Source organism: Triticum aestivum, chromosome 3B, assembly GCF_018294505.1.
Source record: "Triticum aestivum cultivar Chinese Spring chromosome 3B, IWGSC CS RefSeq v2.1, whole genome shotgun sequence".
In the NCBI taxonomy this organism is placed as follows: domain Eukaryota; kingdom Viridiplantae; phylum Streptophyta; class Magnoliopsida; order Poales; family Poaceae; genus Triticum; species Triticum aestivum.
In genome coordinates, this window is record NC_057801.1 from 734481531 (window position 1) to 734500260 (window position 18730).

An 18730-nucleotide genomic window follows, 5' to 3' on the forward strand; every position below is an offset into this window, starting at 1 on the left:
TTCTTCTGCTGTCGCGACCTTTAAGTTTAAAATTTATCCCTTTCATAGAACTGTGGTAGATCTGAAATTATCACACCAACTTGTAAAACCTGTTTGTGCAATACTTAGGAATTATTCAGATATGTCACTTCCGCACCACTGTAGGCGGTTTGTACTTTCAGAAAATGATAATCCGTCAGGTACCATTAGCCATCTTTATAAACCGCCAACGCATCCTTGACATAAACTTCTGGGCTATTGTGCGTATGGGTTTCAATTTGCTTTCCTATCTTTAAACCAGACTGTCTGCTTTAATCAAAAGCTTAAAACGGCCTTGGTCCTCTTTTCCAGCTTTCTGTTCAAATGGCCAAGACATTTTATGCTTGCAATTGGGTCCCTTCCCGAGTTACAAAAGAGCAGTTGAGTGGGTACGTTGTGACTGGCGCTTTAGCGAAGAAGGAAACCATCCATTGGAGAGTCCCCGGTTTAGAGAATCCTCCTGAACCTCAGGATGGAGAAGTAGTTGTTTTTACTGATCATCTGAATCGAGGGTTCAGCCCACCCGGATCAAAATTCTTTCGTGATGTACTTGCTAGCTTCCAGCTCCACCCACAAGATATTGGACCAAACTTTGTGTCCAATATATGTAACTTTCAAGTATTCTGTGAAGTTTATCTGCAAGAGGAACCCACTGTAGAATTATTCTGGGACTTCTTCTACTTAAACCGCCATACTGAATTTATGGACGGGCCCAATACTGAACTTGGGGGCGTTTCAATCCAGAAAAGAAAGGATGTTGACTTCCCTCACGCTAAACACCATAGCCACCCTAAGGACTGGAATCAAACTTGGTTTTATTGCCGCAATACAGCTCCAGGCACTGAAAATCCTCTGTCGGGTTATCGTGCATACCGGCTTACCAAAACTCATCCGTCCCCTCAGAGACTGACTGCCAAGGAACGATCCACCTATGCACCACAGCTCTCAAAACTCATAGCCCTCATGGCAAACGGTTTAACAGGCGTTGATTTCATCCGCTGCTGGATATCTTGGAGCGTTCTGCCTTTAAGCCGACGCCCCGGTTTAATGTGCGAGTACACGGGGAGACTTGAAAGATCCTCAGTGTCATATTGATATTCAACTGACAGAAGATGAAATTACTGAAGCTGTTAAGAGAATGCTTGATGAACCGGTGGAAGTATGCATCAGAGTAGGGCTCAGTCCCTTTTATGCATCCAACAAACCGCTAGTTGTAAGAAATTTCTTATTTTGTTTTAACCCTTTCCGCCTTAATCATTCCTCTATAATTTGTTCTACATCTGCACAGGGCGATGATCCGTTCTGGAAGACGAAAGCACAGGATAAACCAGCGAGAGCACCTCGCGCCAAGAGTAAGGCTACCAAAAGGCCAGCAAAGAAGAAAACCGCCGAGGCTGCTGAACTGCCTCATGAAGAACTTGATAATCGGGAATCAGAGGTAGAACTTGATTCTCTTGGTTCTTTTTTCATACACCTCATTGACAATGACTATTACCAGGATGATGCGGAAGCTAGCCACGCTGGTGAAGCAGAGGTAATTGTTCTATCCTCCGATTCAGATCTTGTGCCAGTACCAAAACTTCGTTGAGTAGTCCGGAAAGTAAAACATTCACATCCTCTTGCTCATTTGGATCCACACTTTTATTTGAAGACACAGCAACATGAAGCCCGTCGCACAACCCGGCGCAGTGGTCAAGTAGTGACCTCTTCCGGTTTACCCTATTCCTCGGTTCGCAAGCGCCGCCAAGAGGTCTCTTGTTCTTTTGATACACTTTATCCCAAGGTGGGTTATTTCAGATATCCTCTTAATCCGTCTGATTCGAATTATCAGGGAACCTCCAATTCATCCTCTGGCGATTCATCAACCACACAGATGCCTCCCCTCAAGACCGTTCCTGTGTAAGTATAGCAGACTTTGGTTTTTTATGCCTTACACCGGTTTATTGTACTGACCTTTGTATTTGTTCTTTTTATGGCCAAAGCCAGACTTAGTAAAAAGGCCAAGCTGACTACTCCAACTGATGATAACTCAGCTATTGAACCAGAGAGGACCTCAGAAGCTGCTGACCGAGACGCTGACATTGCTCTGGATGATCCGGTACCACAAGGTCAGGACACTTTTGTTGATCCCCCAGAAGTTAATCCAGCTAGTCATCATGCTGATCCGCCAAGCCCAACTACCAATCCACCAAGCCCAACCACTAATCCACCAAGCCCAACTGCCGATCCACCAAGCCCAGCAAAAGCCTCTGCTAAACCATCCTACGCAGACAAGATTGTTGATGGCACGACCGATGACGTGGTGATCACCGGTTTTGGCCACACTGCTCCTGGCAATCCTGTTGCTTTATCAAAGCACAATGCCAAAGAAGAATTTGCTGCTGTGGACAAAGGCAAATGGAAGACTGATTTGTCAAGCTATGCTCGTCTTAATGCTCAAGACATCCATTCTGGATATTTGAACTGGCTGTATACAAGTCGTGACTATGAAGCCGGTTTGGTAAACCTGTTGAAAGAGCGATATGAGGTAAATATTTACTACTTTGCATAAGTCCTTTTCCCCACGGTGGGCGCCAACTGTCGCCATCGGAATAGCCCCAGATCTGTCCATCTTGCAATTGGTACAACGACTCGGTTTCGCCAGTTGATGACTCGCCATCTGAGTAGACGATCGTCTCACCATCGGACACCGGTTCGGATCCTGCACCATGGATGAATTCTACGAACGCATGCTTCATGGCAGGCTGAACCCGGACAGGACTCGCACGCTGATCCGTCTCGACGAGGTCGGTGGAGATGTCCGGCTCAGGGACCGGTTCGCCGATCTTGCCGATGAAAACGTGAATTCCGCCAAAGGGGACCCGGTACCCGTACTCAATTGAGCCGGCCTTGGGGCCCATCCTGCGTCATCGATGTAGAGCTTGTCGCGACGACTCTTGGTCATCTGGCCAACCGCGTATGCCTTGAGTCCTTCAAAGATGCCCTTCAAGAACTCGAAACCATCATGCGAGAGCCCCACGATGGGCGCCAACTGTCGTGGAATTAACACGTCAGATGTCCTAGTGAGAGGAATTAGTTGTGGAGCCATCGCAACGAGATTAGCAAAAAGGGGTTAAACCGGACAAAGGACACGGGGAGTTTATACTGGTTCGGCCCCTGACGATGAAGGTGAAAGCCTACGATCCAGTTGTGGTGGAATTGATGGGGTCTCGATGAGCAGGGAGCGAATCCGCTTTACCTATCTCTCGAGTTGTTGTTTCTTGTTCCTGAACCGCCGCCGGGTTGCCCCTTTATATACACAGGTTGACGTTCGGCGGTTTACAGAACACCGAGGCCAGCTCATACACGTGTACAACTCGGTTTCTACCTTTCCCTAACTTACAACACAACTTACATATCTCATGGCGGTTTATGTCTATGGGCCCTGAACCGCCCTTGGGCTTTGGCCTCCAAGCTTCTATAGTAAAGTGCCATACTCCTTGTCTTCATAGGCTTCAATACGGATGAGCATAAACCGGCCCCTCCTGGGCGGTTTATACTCAATAGTTATATCCCCAACAGTGAAGCTGCTTACATATTGGGCATCAAGATCTATAGAGATAGATCAAGACGCTTAATTGGACTTTCATAAAGCAGATACCTTGATAAAGTTTTGAAGAAGTTCAAAATGGATCAGTCAAAGAAAGGGTTCTTGCCTGTGTTATAAGGTGTGAAGTTGAGTCAGACTCAATGCCCGACCACTTGAGAAGATATAGAGAAAATGAAAGTCATTCCCTATGCTTTAGCCATAGGATCTATCATGTATGCAATGTTGTGTACCAGACCTGATGTATGACTTGCTATAAGCATAGAAGGGAGGTGCCAAAGTAATCTCGGAGTGGAGCACTGGACAACGGTCAAGAACATCCAGAAATACCTAAAAAGGACTAAGGATACGTTTCTCGTTTATGGAGGTGAAAAGGAGCTTGTCGGAAATGGTTACGTCGATGCAAACTTTGACACTGAACCGGATGACTCTAAGTCGCAAACCGGATACGTATTTTTATTGAATGGAGGAGCTGTCAGTTGGTGCAGTTCCAAGCAAAGCGTCTTGGCGGGATCTACGTGTGAAGCGGAGTATATTGCTGCTTCGGAAGCAGCGAATGAAGGAGTTTGGATGAAGGAGTTCATATCTGATCTAGGTGTCATACCTAGTGTATCGGGTCCAATGAAAATCTTTTGTGACAATACTGGTGCAATTGCCTTGCCAAAGGAATCCATATTTTACAAGAGAACCAAGCACATCAAGAGACGCTTCAATTCCATTTGTCATCAAGTGTTGGAAGGGGACATGGAGATTTGTAAGATCCACACGGATCTGAGTGTTGCAAATCCATTGACTAAGCCTCTTCCACGAGCAAAACATGATGAGCACCAAAGCTTCATGAGTGTTAGAATCATTTCTATGTAATCTAGATTATTGACTCTAGTGCAAGTGAGAGACTGAAGGAAATATGCCCTAGAGGCAATAATAAAGTTATTATTTATTTCCTTAATTCATGATAAATGTTTATTATTCATTCTAGAATTGTATTAATCGGAAACTTAGTACATGTGTGAATACATATACAAAACATATAGTCCCTAGTATGCCTCTACTTGACTAGCTTGTTAATAAAAAATGGTTATGTTTACTAACCATAGACATGTGTTTGTCATTTGATGAACGGGATCACATCATTAGGAGAATAATGTGATGGACATGACCCATCCGTTAGCTTAGCATTATGATCATTACAGTTTCATTGCTACTGCTTTCTTCATGACTTATACGAGTTCCTCAGACTATGAGATTATGCAACCCCCGAATACCGGAGGAACACTTTGTGTGCTACCAAACGTCACAACGTAAAAGGGTGATTATAAAGGTGCTCTACAGGTGCCTCCGAAGGTGTTTGTTGGGTTGGCATATATCAAGATTAGGATTTGTCACTCCGTATTTTGGAGAGGTATTTGTGGGCCCTCTCGGTAATACTCGTCACTATAAGCCTTGCAAGCATTGTAACTAATAAGTTAGTTGCGGGATGAAGTATTACGAAACAAGTAAAGAGACTTGTCGGTAACGAGATTGAACTAGGTATTGTATTGAGATACCAACGATCGAATCTCGGGCAAGTAACATACCGATGACAAAGGGAACAACATATGTTGTTATGCGGTTTGACCGATAAAGATCTTCGTATAATATGTAGGAACCAATATGAGCATCCAGGTTCCGCTATTGGTTATTGACCGGAGACGTGTCTCAGTCATATCTACATAGTGCTCGAACCCGTAGGGTCCGCATGCTTAACGTTCGATGACGATTGGTATTATGAGTTTATGTGATATGATGTACAGAAGGTTGTTCGGAGTCCCGGATGTGATCACAGACATTACGAGGATTCTCGAAATGGTCGAGACATAAAGATTGATATATTGGAAGGCTATGTTTGGACACCGAAGAGGTTCCGAGATGTTCGGGCATTTTTCCGGAGTGCCGGGAGGTTACCAGACCCCCCGGGGAGTCAATGGGCCTTAATGAGCCATGGTGGAAGAGAGGAGGTGGCGGCCAAGGTCGATTGGCGGAGAGTGATGGTGAAAGCAACAGATCGTCCCTTCCCCATTGCGCTTTTCCCTCCATTTTTTCTGTTCCCTGTGAATATTCTCTGGTACCTACTTTGAAAAGGGGATCAGCCCCGTTCAAAAAAGAGAAAAACTCAAGAAGAGGAGGTCAGGAGGAGGGCAAAACGGGGAACACGCTAAGCCAGGGGGAAATTTGGCGCCCAGGGCACAACCGGTTCCCGGGCCGAGACGGCGGGCGTGCGCGGGAAGGATAGCGAAAATCCCCCCAAATCCATCCATCGCCCGCCCGTCGATCCCATCCCTCACCCGATCCCCAATTTAATAGCGCCGAGCGCCGAGCATACGCCTCCCTCCCAGTCCCAGAACACAACACACCCGCCCGCCCCCGTCCGTCCGCCCCGCTGCGCCTCCCAAAAATTCCCCCCTTTTCCACCCCTCCCCACTCCCCCACCTCCCCCGCACCCCGCCCTAAAACCCTAGCCGCGCTCGCCGCCGTCGCCCTCCGCCCGCCGCCCATGGCCACCGCCGCCAAGCCCGCCGACCCCGCCCCCGCCGCCAAGCCCGCCGACCCCGCCCCCGCCGATCCGCCCGCCGACGACCCCATGGACGCCGACGCCGAGGCGGAGGAGCACGAGGAGGAGGCGGAGTCGGAGGAGGAGGCGGAGGCGCAGCCGCAGAAGAAGCGGGGCCGGAGGAAGAGGGTGCCGCGGGAGCCGGCCACCCCCGCCACCGGGAGGCCCTCCAGGGAGCGCAAGACCGTCGAGCGCTACGCCGAGCTCACCCCGCGCTCCACCCCCGCCAAGAAGTCCGCCGCCATTCTCCAGGTCAAATCCCGCTCTTCCCCCGCACACCCCCCTCCACCCCTCTCCACGCGCCGCGCGCCTTCTTGTTCCTCCCGATCTGTCGCGCCTCCCCTCGCGGGCCTGCTGTTTCCGTCCCCAGAGCACTCGCCGTCGCGGCACCACGCCAGAAATAGACCTAGCTGGAAGGTTTGCGCTTTTCTTCATTTGCTGATTTGTTGTTGCCGCTTCCTGTGTTTCAGGGCTCTGGGACGAAGCTCAAGGAGATCCCCAATGGTAAGCCTGCTGCTGCCCCCGAAACATCTCTTGATTGTTGCTTTTACTAGCAGATAAATGCCCCCGTCTGCCCTTCTTTGCCTGCTCTAGTGGTTAACTTGTTGCTATGGTTATTAGTGATCCCTGGATTGGTTGAAGTCTCGATTTTTTTTGGATATATCTGGTGTTCCAGAGTTATTCAGAAAGAAATTTGCTTATAAACTAGTAGTAGAATGAAATAACATGACAGTGAATGGATTAGGCTGCCATCCAAAAGACCTGTCTTTGTTCAGCACAGGGGTTGTTTCTGGTAGAATGATAGATAACGCACATGGACTGGCAGAGTTCTCTTTGCTTAGTCCAAGGTCTATGTGCCTGTGACATTGTAAATGGCTTGTGGATCTGTTTATTCAGTTATCTTTGCTTTATCACACATTCCCTGGCAGAGTTCTCTTTACTTAGTCCAAGGTCGCCTGTGACATTGTAAATGTCTTGTGGATCTGTTTATTCAGTTATCTTTGGCTAATGTTGTATATTACCAACTTTGCCCATCCCTAAAATGTACTGGCATATTTCAAAGGGATGTATAAACAGAATTGTGCAGTATTTGTTATGAGTAATTTCCATCCAGCCACCTATTCTGTTTTCCAAGTGCAGATCTCTGGATTTGGGTTACTGCTGCTGCTTTCCTTCTTCTGAACTTTGGGTTAATGCTACTGTTTGTTAATGTTCATAACTTGCTTACCTTGATTTTGAGTGCTCTGTTTTCATCTTTCTCAGTTGTGCAGTATATGATTCAAGTTGTTACTCATGTTTTAGTTAGTGTTGGATAAATAAAGATATTAAGAATTCTTCATCTTCTAACTGTATTTTACTCCTGTTTATCATTCTGGGAATAGCTACCTCATTTTCCACAGGTTGGACTAATAGTTTGTTTCCTTAGTTTTCTTCAAACTATCCAAGAGAAAGGTGGATGACAATCTTCAGAGTCTTCATGCTTTATTGTTTGGGAGAAAATCAACTGTGAGGTTTCTGCATTGTCTCGCTCTAATTTAACTTGTTAAGTTTGTTTTGTTAACTGTTTGTTTGATTCTCTGCAGGTCCATTTCTTGAAAAGAAACCTATCACAGTTTTCTGGTTTTGTTTGGACTGACAATCCGGTTAGTTTTTGTGATGACACTGCTGTAAAACATGATTTTTTCTTGTTTTTTGTCTTAATGGATGTCCTTGTGTAATCTTGATTAGGAAAAGCAAAGGAACAGGATAAAAGAAAGGCTTGACAAGATGCACAAGGAGAAGCTGCTAGATTTTTGTGATATACTTGATGTTCAGACCAAACACACTTTAAAGAAGGTTAATTTGCTTCAGCACATGATTATAATGATCTAAGCAGTGAATTCTGTAGTAACAGTATTTTGCTGTACTCAGGAGGAAGTTTCTGCCAAATTGCTGGAGTTTCTGGAGTCTCCTTGCATTACCAGAGATGTTGTTATCAGTGATGTGAAGGTATGCCTTTTAATTAATGTAAATCTTGTTTTTCTGCACATCTATTTTTTTACTGCATGGGACTGCAAGCTGAATTTCATAATCCCAATCTTTGTCATTCCAGAAAGGGAAGAAACGCCGGAGGAAGTCTAAAGGAACTTCTGGAGAGAAGGTAATAACTTGCCATGCTGAGGGCAGCTTAAAGTGCCTTTTAACCCCTCTTGTAATGCTAGAAAACCTATCTATCATGGAATGCCTTCACCTCTGTGTCCTGATATCTGGTGCTCTGTTGCCTGCATCAGAAAAATTTATAAACTGCTCATTTTTCCTTGAGTTGTCATACATTTCTGATTACCATTGTGAACTTCCTAGAAATTGAAAATTTGACATTACTGCTTTACTTCTCCCCTTGCACTTGCTAGCTTCCATTGTTTATTTTCAGAAAGAGAAAATTGATGATATGTTCCTAAGTTGATATGTGATTTCCATGTTCCCACCAGTTGAGGGGAAACATTCCAAGTATCCCTAGGGTTGTGTGACAATTGATAAAATCCCATCTCGAGTTATTTTTAGTTTAACCCTCTGGCATTGGAAATGACTGCAATTCCTGTAGTTGATTTGTGTCTCTTTTGTCTACCCCCTCCCTCTCTAGCTGTCTGTATCTGCAGCACCAACATAGTTGCAGTGAAAGTTTACTGCAATTAATCTTAGATGATGACTGTTTGTGATTGGATGTTTCTGACTTATCTTAGAATTATATCTCTTGCAACACACTGTTTAAAGAATAAAATTGACAGTGTAATCTGGGAAGAACCATAAAGAACAAACCAACCATAATGCTCAAACCATCTCTAGGACTACAGTTTTAATAACAAGAGTGACAAGGGTGTAAGCTGTTATACCATTCATGGAAGAATGCCTGGCCATGGATAAGAATCTCATTCATTAGGAGTCTCCAAGGCCTTGGGCTTCCAACTTCTTGCAAGGGACCTACACCAACAGTGTGACACCTTTTAGGTACCCTCTTATGTGTTGCTGGTAGTGTCTGACTTGTGCATAGCTGAGAGACAGTGAGAAATGTAGCAAAGTGTTATTCTGATTGCCCATGGTTATTTGGTCATTGCTCAGCCTGAACAGCTCAATGGGATTCAAATAAAAATAAATAAGACTAGATGGCCTTCTATTGATTGTCACATTAACAAGGGATATTTGAGTGGTTTTCACCCAACTAGTGAAAAAATGGCAATTTAGTACTAACATGTTTAATTTCAAACACTCAAATTAAGAAGCTATACCTGGAAACCTATGCTGATATATTTGCATTTCCAAGAATATCAACATTAGTATTGGCTGTTTATGCTTCTTGATCATCACCATTTTTAGCGGTCAAACCTGGAAACCATGAGCATCTTTCTCAGTGTTAGAAAAAAAGTTATCAGAAAAAAAAGTTAGAAGAGTTTTGCTTCGGTACCCCCCCTCCCTCCTAAAGTTTACCCAAATCTTAAAGTTACTTAAGAATGCTATTCTCATATCAGCTACAGATTAAATGTATTGAACAGATTGATTTGTATATGAAAGACTATTATGCTTTTTGATTGAAGGGGTACCTTCTAATCTCCACCTTTGATCTGTATTGAAATCTGAAACTTTTCTAGGGGTGTACCGAAGCAAAGTTCATGTTAGAATATTTTCTTTTGGAGCTGAACACAGATTGCCTGCCTGAAAACGCCTTTATTTGGTTTTTCTGAAAAAATTCTGAACATGTACATGTACAAATATACATGTATACTGCATATGTATGGAATTTCATAATAATGTATGTTCATATGTGTTGTACAGAGAAAACAATATGTATGTCAAAATGGGTTCTTTTAGTTTTGGGGTCATAAATTTGTTTCTTTGTTTAGCTTATAAATTGTCATATTTCATGAAAATTTATACACATTTCTAGGTCTTCAAAGCGAAAATTTGATTAAAAAAACTTTAGAAGATCTTCTTTTTTCAATATACTGGGCTCCAAGGAGCTTGGGAGCCAAAAATTTGCACTGACTTTGGTTCTCAATCCTGCCATGTATTTTCTTTATGCTCTCTTTCTGTACTCCATAATTGCTGGTATTTTTTTTCCTGGACATAGAGAACCACTAATATTTTGCTTCTAGCTGACAATTGCTTATTATGTTAAATTTCACAAAAAATGTTATTTGTAATTAGCATTTAGTAGTACCTAGGACTGTCTGCAGCAGTTATTTGTAATTAGTGTTTGTGTCTAGTACTTAGTGTGATGTGGTTTTTTGAACAGAAAAAGAGGAAGAGCCGGAAACAAGCAGTTGAGGCTGAAAAAGAGAATGATGATGAAGATGATGCTGGTCCTGCTGGTTCTGAGGACGCATCAATGGGAGAAAGTGATGAGGACTCTGAAGTGAAAGAAGAAACCAAGAGTGATGAAGAGCCTGAAGCGACACCAGTTAAGAAAAAGTCAACAGATGATAAACAAGGAAAGAAGGAAGCTGGATCCAAGGCAAAGGAAAATGATGCATCAGTAAAGAAGACTCCTACTAAATCTGTAAAAAGCGTGTCAAAGCCAGATGTGGAGCCGGAGAGCAAAAAGGCTGCCAAGAAAACACCAAAGAATTCAACAAAGGGAAGCAATACACCTGTAGAAAAGGCCAAGAAGAAGGTTGCAAAACCGAAAAAGGATGATGGAAAAGAGAGCAAAAACAACAGTAAGGCACGCAAGAAGCAAGGTGCCAAGGCATCTGGTGGAAATAAAGGTACGAGATCTTGTACCCATTCAGGAGATCCACATGAATGCAACTGTTTTTACACCTATTTAATCTCAGTGCATTTGGATCATCAGTGAGTTTATTTATCCCATGAAAATACTGATCTGATGCGGATCACACTAGGAGCTGGTTTACTTTACTTTGTTCTTTTAGGATTATTAGGACTTAATTCATTGTTCTTCTAAGAAGTACTTCCAGTTTGTTGGCTTTATTTGTATTTTCTGCGCTCCATCCTATGAGATGCCACTTCGAAAGCTGCTATAACCAATGCTTCCATCTTCTCCAGGAAAAGACAAGGTAGCCCCAACCACTAAGCAGCTGCATGGAGTTGTTAGCAACATATTGAAAGAAGTGGACTTCAATACGGTATGCGGATGCAAATTGTTATGTTGTGTTCATGTTGCATGTATTTCTGGTCTTTTATCATGCTGACCTGGCTACATGCTGCTACCTTCATGCAGGCAACTTTGGCCGACATTCTCCGGAAGCTAGGTATCCTTCTGTTGTCATTCTCTGAAGTTTCATTGTAGTAGAGTTCATTGAAGTTATGCTGAGCACAGTTGTCTGGTCTAATGAATGCACTCACATTTTCTGTTGTCACCTCAGGAGACCACTTTGACATGGACCTCATGGATAGGAAGTCGGAGGTGAAGCGCATCATAGAGGAAGTGATCAACAGCATGTCTGACGATGAAGGCGAGGAAGAAAATGAGGAGGATGCAGAGGAGAATGGCAAGAAGGGAGAAGATTCAAAGGAGGATCCTGATGAAGAGGAAGAGAAATAAGCCAGACGTGATCGACTGACCGATCTCCTGTATTTGTCGAGTGTTCTTCTTGTTGGTTGCTGGGGCTGTTCTGGCCTGTACAATGGTGGCACCACAACAACCGTTTTGGTGGTGGTCTGGGCAGGTGCTAGACTGTTTGTTAGCCATTTGATGTGATGGCCCTGCACTCCTACCTGGTTGGTGTGCTTGACTCTTGGTGTTCTTGACCTGTAGTCTCTTAGTTGCCGGTCATGTACAATAGCTGCTTGGTTATATGACTCTGTTCCTTTCTTAGGTAGCTAGCCCTGACTGTAATTTGCAGCATGCATACTTGTCCGTGTTCTGTTCCTTGCATTTTATCCATGTAAAACTGTTGTATTCTTGTGGATTTCTTGCTTGCGCCGTCTGCATTTCATCATGCCTTTTCTCACCATGTGACAAATTGTTTTGAGCTAGTATTGTTTTTAATGTGGCTGTAGTATGCGAAAAATCCCTTTTGGAGGCCGAGCTCCAATGAGGCTAGCTTTTGAAAAATTCAAAATTCATTAAAATTCATTCATATTTTTACATTTCAAAAAATTCTAAAGAAAAGATATACACGGAGATATATTGCACAAGTGTGTAAATTTTAAGGATGAAATTCGTTGGAATGAGGGCTGTGCAAAAAAGACAAATTTAGAACTTTTTAGCACATGATACATCCTCATAGGTCATAAATTTGTCTTTTTGTGCAGATTGCATTTTAAGGTATTTCATCCTGAAAATTTACGCATATATGCATAACATCCTCGTTTACTTGTACATTTCTTTTTCTTGAAACTGAAAGTTTGATTTGTTTTCTTCAAAAAAATGGCCTCGATGGATGCGAGAGCCAAAATGCCACACTCCTGTGGTATGCCCTTTTGAAGTTGATGGAAGTTCTGGCTCTATGTTGAACAGGGAAAGGTGCCGGGTGTGAAAATGATGGAAATCGCCAAAGAGAGTGGTGAAGTTTTTTACCCGGGTTCCAATGATCTCTGACATTGGCTGGATAAATAAAGTTTGAAGGGACTTCTCGAGTAGGTAATCTGTTTTATCAGTCTCCACCAAAGAGAGTGGTGAAGTTTTTTACCCGGGTTACAGTGATATCTTGCTTGGGCTTCTCGAGGAGCTAATCTGTTTTATCAGACTCCACCAATAAGTTGCAATGACAACAACTAGCTTAGCAATAAATTGCTTAATTAGTGACCAACATGTTAGATACTATGTAGTACTCCCTCCGTAAACTAATATAAGAGCGTTTAGAATACTAAAATAGTGATCTAAACGCTCTTATATTAGTTTACAGAGGGAGTAGTAACGTGTCAGGAATAGAATGATTGGTTGCAGCAAGGATTTCAGTTTATAATAAACCATGGTGAGCAAAACGAGGCTGCTTTAGAGAAAGGGCAAAGAAAAAGCATGTGCATTCCATCCTCTGTATTATCACACCCAAAGCAGTTTTCAGTAATGCGTTAGAGAATTTACTTGCTCTCTTACCCTTAGAAAGCGCTTTACTAAGAAGCCTCCAAGCAAATGTCTGTACCCATGGCGCCATGAATTTGTCTTGCCAAACTTGGTTTAGAAGAGCAATGTTTTGTGGATGAACCGCTTTGGGTTGTTATCTAGCCGATAGCTCAAGGTTGTTGAAGCAATGTTTATATGCACTTTTCGATGAGAAATTGCATGCAAGTGTTAGTTTCCAATTCAAAGCATCTTGCACAACATCAGAGTCAAAAGAATATTACTAGCTATCTCAGGAGTGAACGGGGAGTTATTGTATCAACATTCCAAGCTTTTTGATCTGGCAACCAAAGATCTTTAACAATAGCGGAACATCATAACATCATCAATGTATAGAGGCAACCATGGTAGTGCAACTAAGGCAGGATCTAATGGCTTGCCACTAACAAAATGAAGAAGCTTATTGGATGCGTTTGGTAGACTGCACCTTTTTTTGCCCCATTGCATGTTGACTCAACTGAACAGTTTATGCCTGCTATTTTGTGGCCTGCATTTATGCTTCAGGGTGAGCAGATGCAAACTACAACAGTTTGGTTGTGTGCACTGTGTTGTTCTGCTCACCCCTTTCAAATGTGGTGTGCTTATCCACCAATTGGACTACACTTCACAACAACACATCACGTATCAAGCAGGAACACAATTAAAATACCACGCCTACTCATTATTAGCATGCAACTACATAGTTCACGGTGCAACTAGAACATCAATTTAACACAACAGGGGCATCACATGCCCCTAGACAACCCCAAGATGCTGATCCCTAGGCAGAATGTACACCTGACAACAAAAGATCAAAGTTCACACATACACGCTTTAGATAGACGGTTCGAGCAAGAAGAAGAGCACGAGCAATGTCACCCTAGCAGCAGTGCTTGGTGCACCTGACCTTGCAGATGGTGGAGTTGCCGGCGATTTAGATATTGACCTTCAAGCCCAGGCCCAACAGCTTCAAGACTAACAGACCACAGAGGGCGATGATGTGCTTTTAACAAAAGTAGTTCCAACCCCTCCCCAGCAACATCTGCTCGTGGAAGATCTGCACATAGACCCAAAACTCGCACCATTTGTTTGCTAAGAGCTTGACAATGCAAGGAGGTTTTAGGACGAGCCATCGTTTCATCAGGGGCAGAGTCGAGGATGACAAAAATGGCAATGTCCTTGACGTTCTTGATGGACACATAGACTTCAGTGGCTCGCGTGTCCCCTCCTCATGGCCAAGCCTAGACATGCGGCCAATCCCTAGCGACTTGCTCATCTCAGCTAGTTTGCCCAACACCATCACTGTTTTCTGCAAACCGATTCACCCGCATGATGTACTTGTCCCCTCGGCGCCATTAACGACCAGCCTGGTGGGGGCCAACGATGCTGATAGGCGGCCCAACCTTGCCCGTCATGGACCCCTGAGGTAAACTGCCCGGGTGCACGCTGTCCGGGCATATCAGACACGCAGAGAGCTGTAGGGAGCCACCCGCATCACGCCGATGCCAGGACACGCTAAAGCCCTCCTCGCGCATGGAGACTCCCAGGAGACAGGTACTCCATTATCCTTTGTAGGAGTAATGAGACACTTACGATTTGAATCCTCCCATTTAGCCTTAACATCACAGTCCCTCATAATCTCCATCACCTTCTTTAGGTGCTTCAGGAGGACCATTAAGGAGAACATAATCAATATTCAGCAAGGCAAAAGTAATCTCAAGCTTTTGCTTCCATGTAGCATAGTTGCTACCATATAATTGGTCTATATTGTTAAGCATTCCAGCAATATGAGAGGCATTAGATGCTGCAAAAAGAATCAATGTTTTAATGAGCATCATCATCATCAACTTGTTTTAGTGACCAAATTCAAATAAGCTTTGACCCGAAATGAGTATGAACAAAAAAAATGTGGACAAGTATTTATTAATCAGCTTTGGCCAGAGTAATAAATAGAAGCCACATTTTATTAAATCCTTATGTATAAACTTCTTTTATCAATCTTGTTCATATCAGCTTTGGCCAGAAATGGGCATAATTAATAAAGTTTTATGATGCTCGTCATTTTTTTTGTGGGTGGAGAACGTTAATTTTACAGTGGAAACAACCTAACATAACAACAGTCCTAATAAAATGCCACAAAAGAATCAAGAAATAATAATAAATGCATTCATATAATCAGACATGGCACGTAAAAGCATGAGGAACAGTAAGATGTAAAGGAATTATGTAACATTTTTAACAAGCATAACCAAACATGCAAAAGTTAAGCCCTGAAACTTATTTATTTTAGTTCAGAAGAATAAACTTAAAATAAAAAAGACTTTAGATTATTCTCAGTGAATCTCAGCCTATGTACATATTCAGGCCATTACATGAAAACATGCAAAGGTCACTCCCACATTTTCAGTTTTGCGCCACTTGTCATACCCAGAGAGTTTTCTCTTTTTTCATAGATTCGAATATGTATACACCCAAATCCCGAACCATCTTCACCGTTGGATTACTAGCATCGAGATCATCAAACTAGATCCCATGTTAATATGTTTCGACGATCTATTTTTCTCTGCAAATAAACCGAAAGAAAAACTGTGCCTCCCGCGAAAAAATAACGTGTTTTTCCCTTTCAGAGAGGCACACCTCTCGTGTATGCAAACCTGTGCATCCACGAGAAGCAGATCCGTTACTCTCGCGGAAGAAAAAAAACACGTTTTTCTTTTTCTTTTTCGAGAGGCACAGCTGTGCCTCTTGCAGAAGCAAAACTGTGCCTCCATGAGATGCAAGTGTGTGCCTCTCGCGGAAGAACAACAATGTTTTTTTCTCTTTCCGAGAGGCCTCCACGAGAAACAAATCTGTACCTCTCGCGGAAGAAAAAATATTATATTTTTCCTTTTTTGGTGAGGCACATTGGGCTTCCCTTGGAAGCAAATATGTGCTATTTGTGGAACCAAAAACACCATTTTTCACGCAATTATTTGTCCAAAATCTAGAGAAAACCAGGGAAAAACTGGAAAATAAAAACCATCTAAAACCAGAAAACGCGTACAGAAAAATAAAAAACACAAAATCCTGAGGAGGTGCCCAACATTCGATATGTGACGGCGGCTGAGAGCATGCAAATGGGCACGCTCTCAAACCGCCAAAACTGACTCTTGACAAGCTCCCGCAAGGGGTATACCTCAATTAGTTGCTCTCCCTATGTCTCGCTTCTAGCGAGACGTAGGGAACCCTCACGTCAAGCCTAGCGCGACATGGGCTGGCGCAGTGCGCAGAAGTGCACTGCCACGTTTTATTTCTGCTTTTTCTTTCACTTTTTTGTTTTCATTTTTTCATTTATTTTTTACTTTTGTTTACATTTCCAAATGTTATAAACATATATATTCAAAAGTATACTTTACATAATGTTTTGAAAAATATAAATCATGCATTTGAAAAAATGTTAAATATGTATGGAGAAAATGTTGACCATGTATATGAAAAATGTATACAAAAAATATAGATCATGTATTTAAAAAATGTTAGTCAAGCATTTGAAAAATAGTTAAACAAGTATATAAAAAATGTTAATAAATATTTCAAAAATATTAAATGTGTATAGAAAAATGCTGATCAAATATTTAATTAATATTAATCTTGTGTTTGAAATTTTTTAATCAAGCATGTGTAAAATGTTAGATGTGTATAGGAAAAATGTTGACCACATATTCAAGGAATGCTAAATGTGTATAGATATTTTTTGATCACTTATTTATATAACGTTAATATTGTATTAAAAAATGTTAATACATAGAAAAAATGCTGATCATTTATGAACAAAATGTTAATCCTGTATAATAAACATGTTAATAAAATTATTTAAAAAATCAACTGTGTTTAATAAATATTAATTGTTGATTAAAAATGTTAATTTTGTATTTGCATAATATTGAAGATGTAACAGAAAATTGTACTATCTATATTTTAAAACATAAGTCATTTTGGTAGGCTATTTTAGCCAAATAAATATCTTATATTTTAAAACGGAGGTAGTATTAGACTTAGGCCAGAAATATACTCCCTCTGTTCCTAAATATAAGTCATTTTAGATATTTCAAATGGACTACAACAAACGGATGTATGTAGACATATTTTAAAGCATTGATTCACTCATTTTACTTCGTATGTAGTTACTTATTGAAATATATAGAAAGACTTATATTTGGAAATGGAGGGACTATAATATGTATGAGAAAAAATTAGACATCAAAAAATGTTTCAAATGTATACCAAAAGTGTTAATAATATATTTAATTTTTAACCTGTATATAAAATAGTTTTCAGATGTATAACAAAAATGTTGAATGTTTATGAAACCAAGAAAAAAAACAAAGAAGAAAAAACATAGTACTAGTGAAAGCGAAGAAAGAAACAAATAAAAATTGACAAAAAACAAAAAAATAGTGAAAACCGAGAAAGAAACACAGAAACCCGATGAAAAAGGAAAAAGAAAAACAGGAAACCATGAATAAATAAAAGAAAAGAAAGAGAATGAAACCCAGCGAGCGGGATGAACGAACCAACGAACTCGAAGGAATGGAAACCGAGCTACTAAGCGAACCAATATGTGGTTGAATGGTTAGGAGAACAATGGTATTCTCAGCCCATCAGGATTCAAGTCCTGGTGCTCGCATTTATACTGAATTTATTTCAAGATTTTCAGTGATGCGCGTTCAGTGTGTGGAGACGTTTTCATTGACTACGATGCACCTACGATAACTTTGTAAAATCTCAAGGTCGGAACTAGCACTTGCGTGAAGCGAGATTATAATAGCTGCCGCTATTAACCCCTAGGCCTGGGCGGCTGCGCCGCCGGGAAATCGCGTTCCCGCAGTGGCCCACCGGACCAACGCGGCCGCAGGATATACCGCGAGCCGTCAGATGGCGATCTGACGGTCGAGCGCGCGCACGGCTGGAACAAAACTCTAGCTCTCTCTCATGAGCCCTGCCCTCTTGTCTCGTACCGAGACGATCCGATCGAATTTTCTCTCCGATCCGCTGGCGCATCAAGTGGCAACGAACGATCGATCGACCGATCGCGTGAGGCGCGTACGTACGTAGCGCAGGACGTGGATGCCTCTTCGCCAGTCCGCGACTGACCCCCGACCGTTTAACGCACGCAGAAGAGAGACGAGCGAATGATCCGCAGAGCTAGCCGGCCGGTCAGACACGCGATCCTTGATCGAGACGGACGAGGACGAGGACGGCACACATGCGCATGCGCCGTGACGTACGCCCGCATACGGGCCAAGAGCCCAGCAGCTCCGACACAGCTGCAAGAGGGGACGGACGGACGGACGAGATCGACGGTCGACAGCAATCGAGCGCGCTGACCTTATTTGAAGTTTGAATACTGCGCTAGCTGGGCGAAATACCTACAGTAGACAGTAGTACATAGCTTGAGAAAAGCTTGTTGAAATGTGAGATGGGCCTAGAGCCCATATAACAATTTCAGATTTGATCTCTA

General features: G+C 42.5%; 1 protein-coding gene across 1 annotated transcript; it reads left to right on the forward strand.

Moving 5' to 3' along the window:
• The first annotated feature begins 6027 nt into the window (after positions 1 to 6027).
• Positions 6028 to 12127, forward strand: LOC123072057 (protein DEK). Its single transcript, XM_044495617.1, has 11 exons — positions 6028 to 6446; positions 6665 to 6698; positions 7621 to 7700; positions 7778 to 7837; positions 7923 to 8030; positions 8106 to 8183; positions 8287 to 8334; positions 10462 to 10933; positions 11232 to 11311; positions 11407 to 11437; positions 11552 to 12127. Exons 1-11 carry the CDS (start codon positions 6138 to 6140, stop codon positions 11728 to 11730), a joined length of 1479 nt encoding a protein of 492 aa, XP_044351552.1. The 5' UTR covers positions 6028 to 6137; the 3' UTR covers positions 11731 to 12127.
• Positions 12128 to 18730: the final 6603 nt, after the last annotated feature.

Excerpts from the sequence above, each read along its gene's own strand:
- LOC123072057 (XM_044495617.1), top strand. The coding sequence starts at position 6,138 with ATGGCCACCGCCGCCAAGCCCGCCGACCCCGCCCCCGCCGCCAAGCCC. Across the intron at positions 7,838-7,922 it reads TTGTTTGGACTGACAATCCG|GAAAAGCAAAGGAACAGGAT; the intron begins GTTAGTTTTTGT and ends AATCTTGATTAG. Across the intron at positions 10,934-11,231 it reads GGCATCTGGTGGAAATAAAG|GAAAAGACAAGGTAGCCCCA; the intron begins GTACGAGATCTT and ends CATCTTCTCCAG.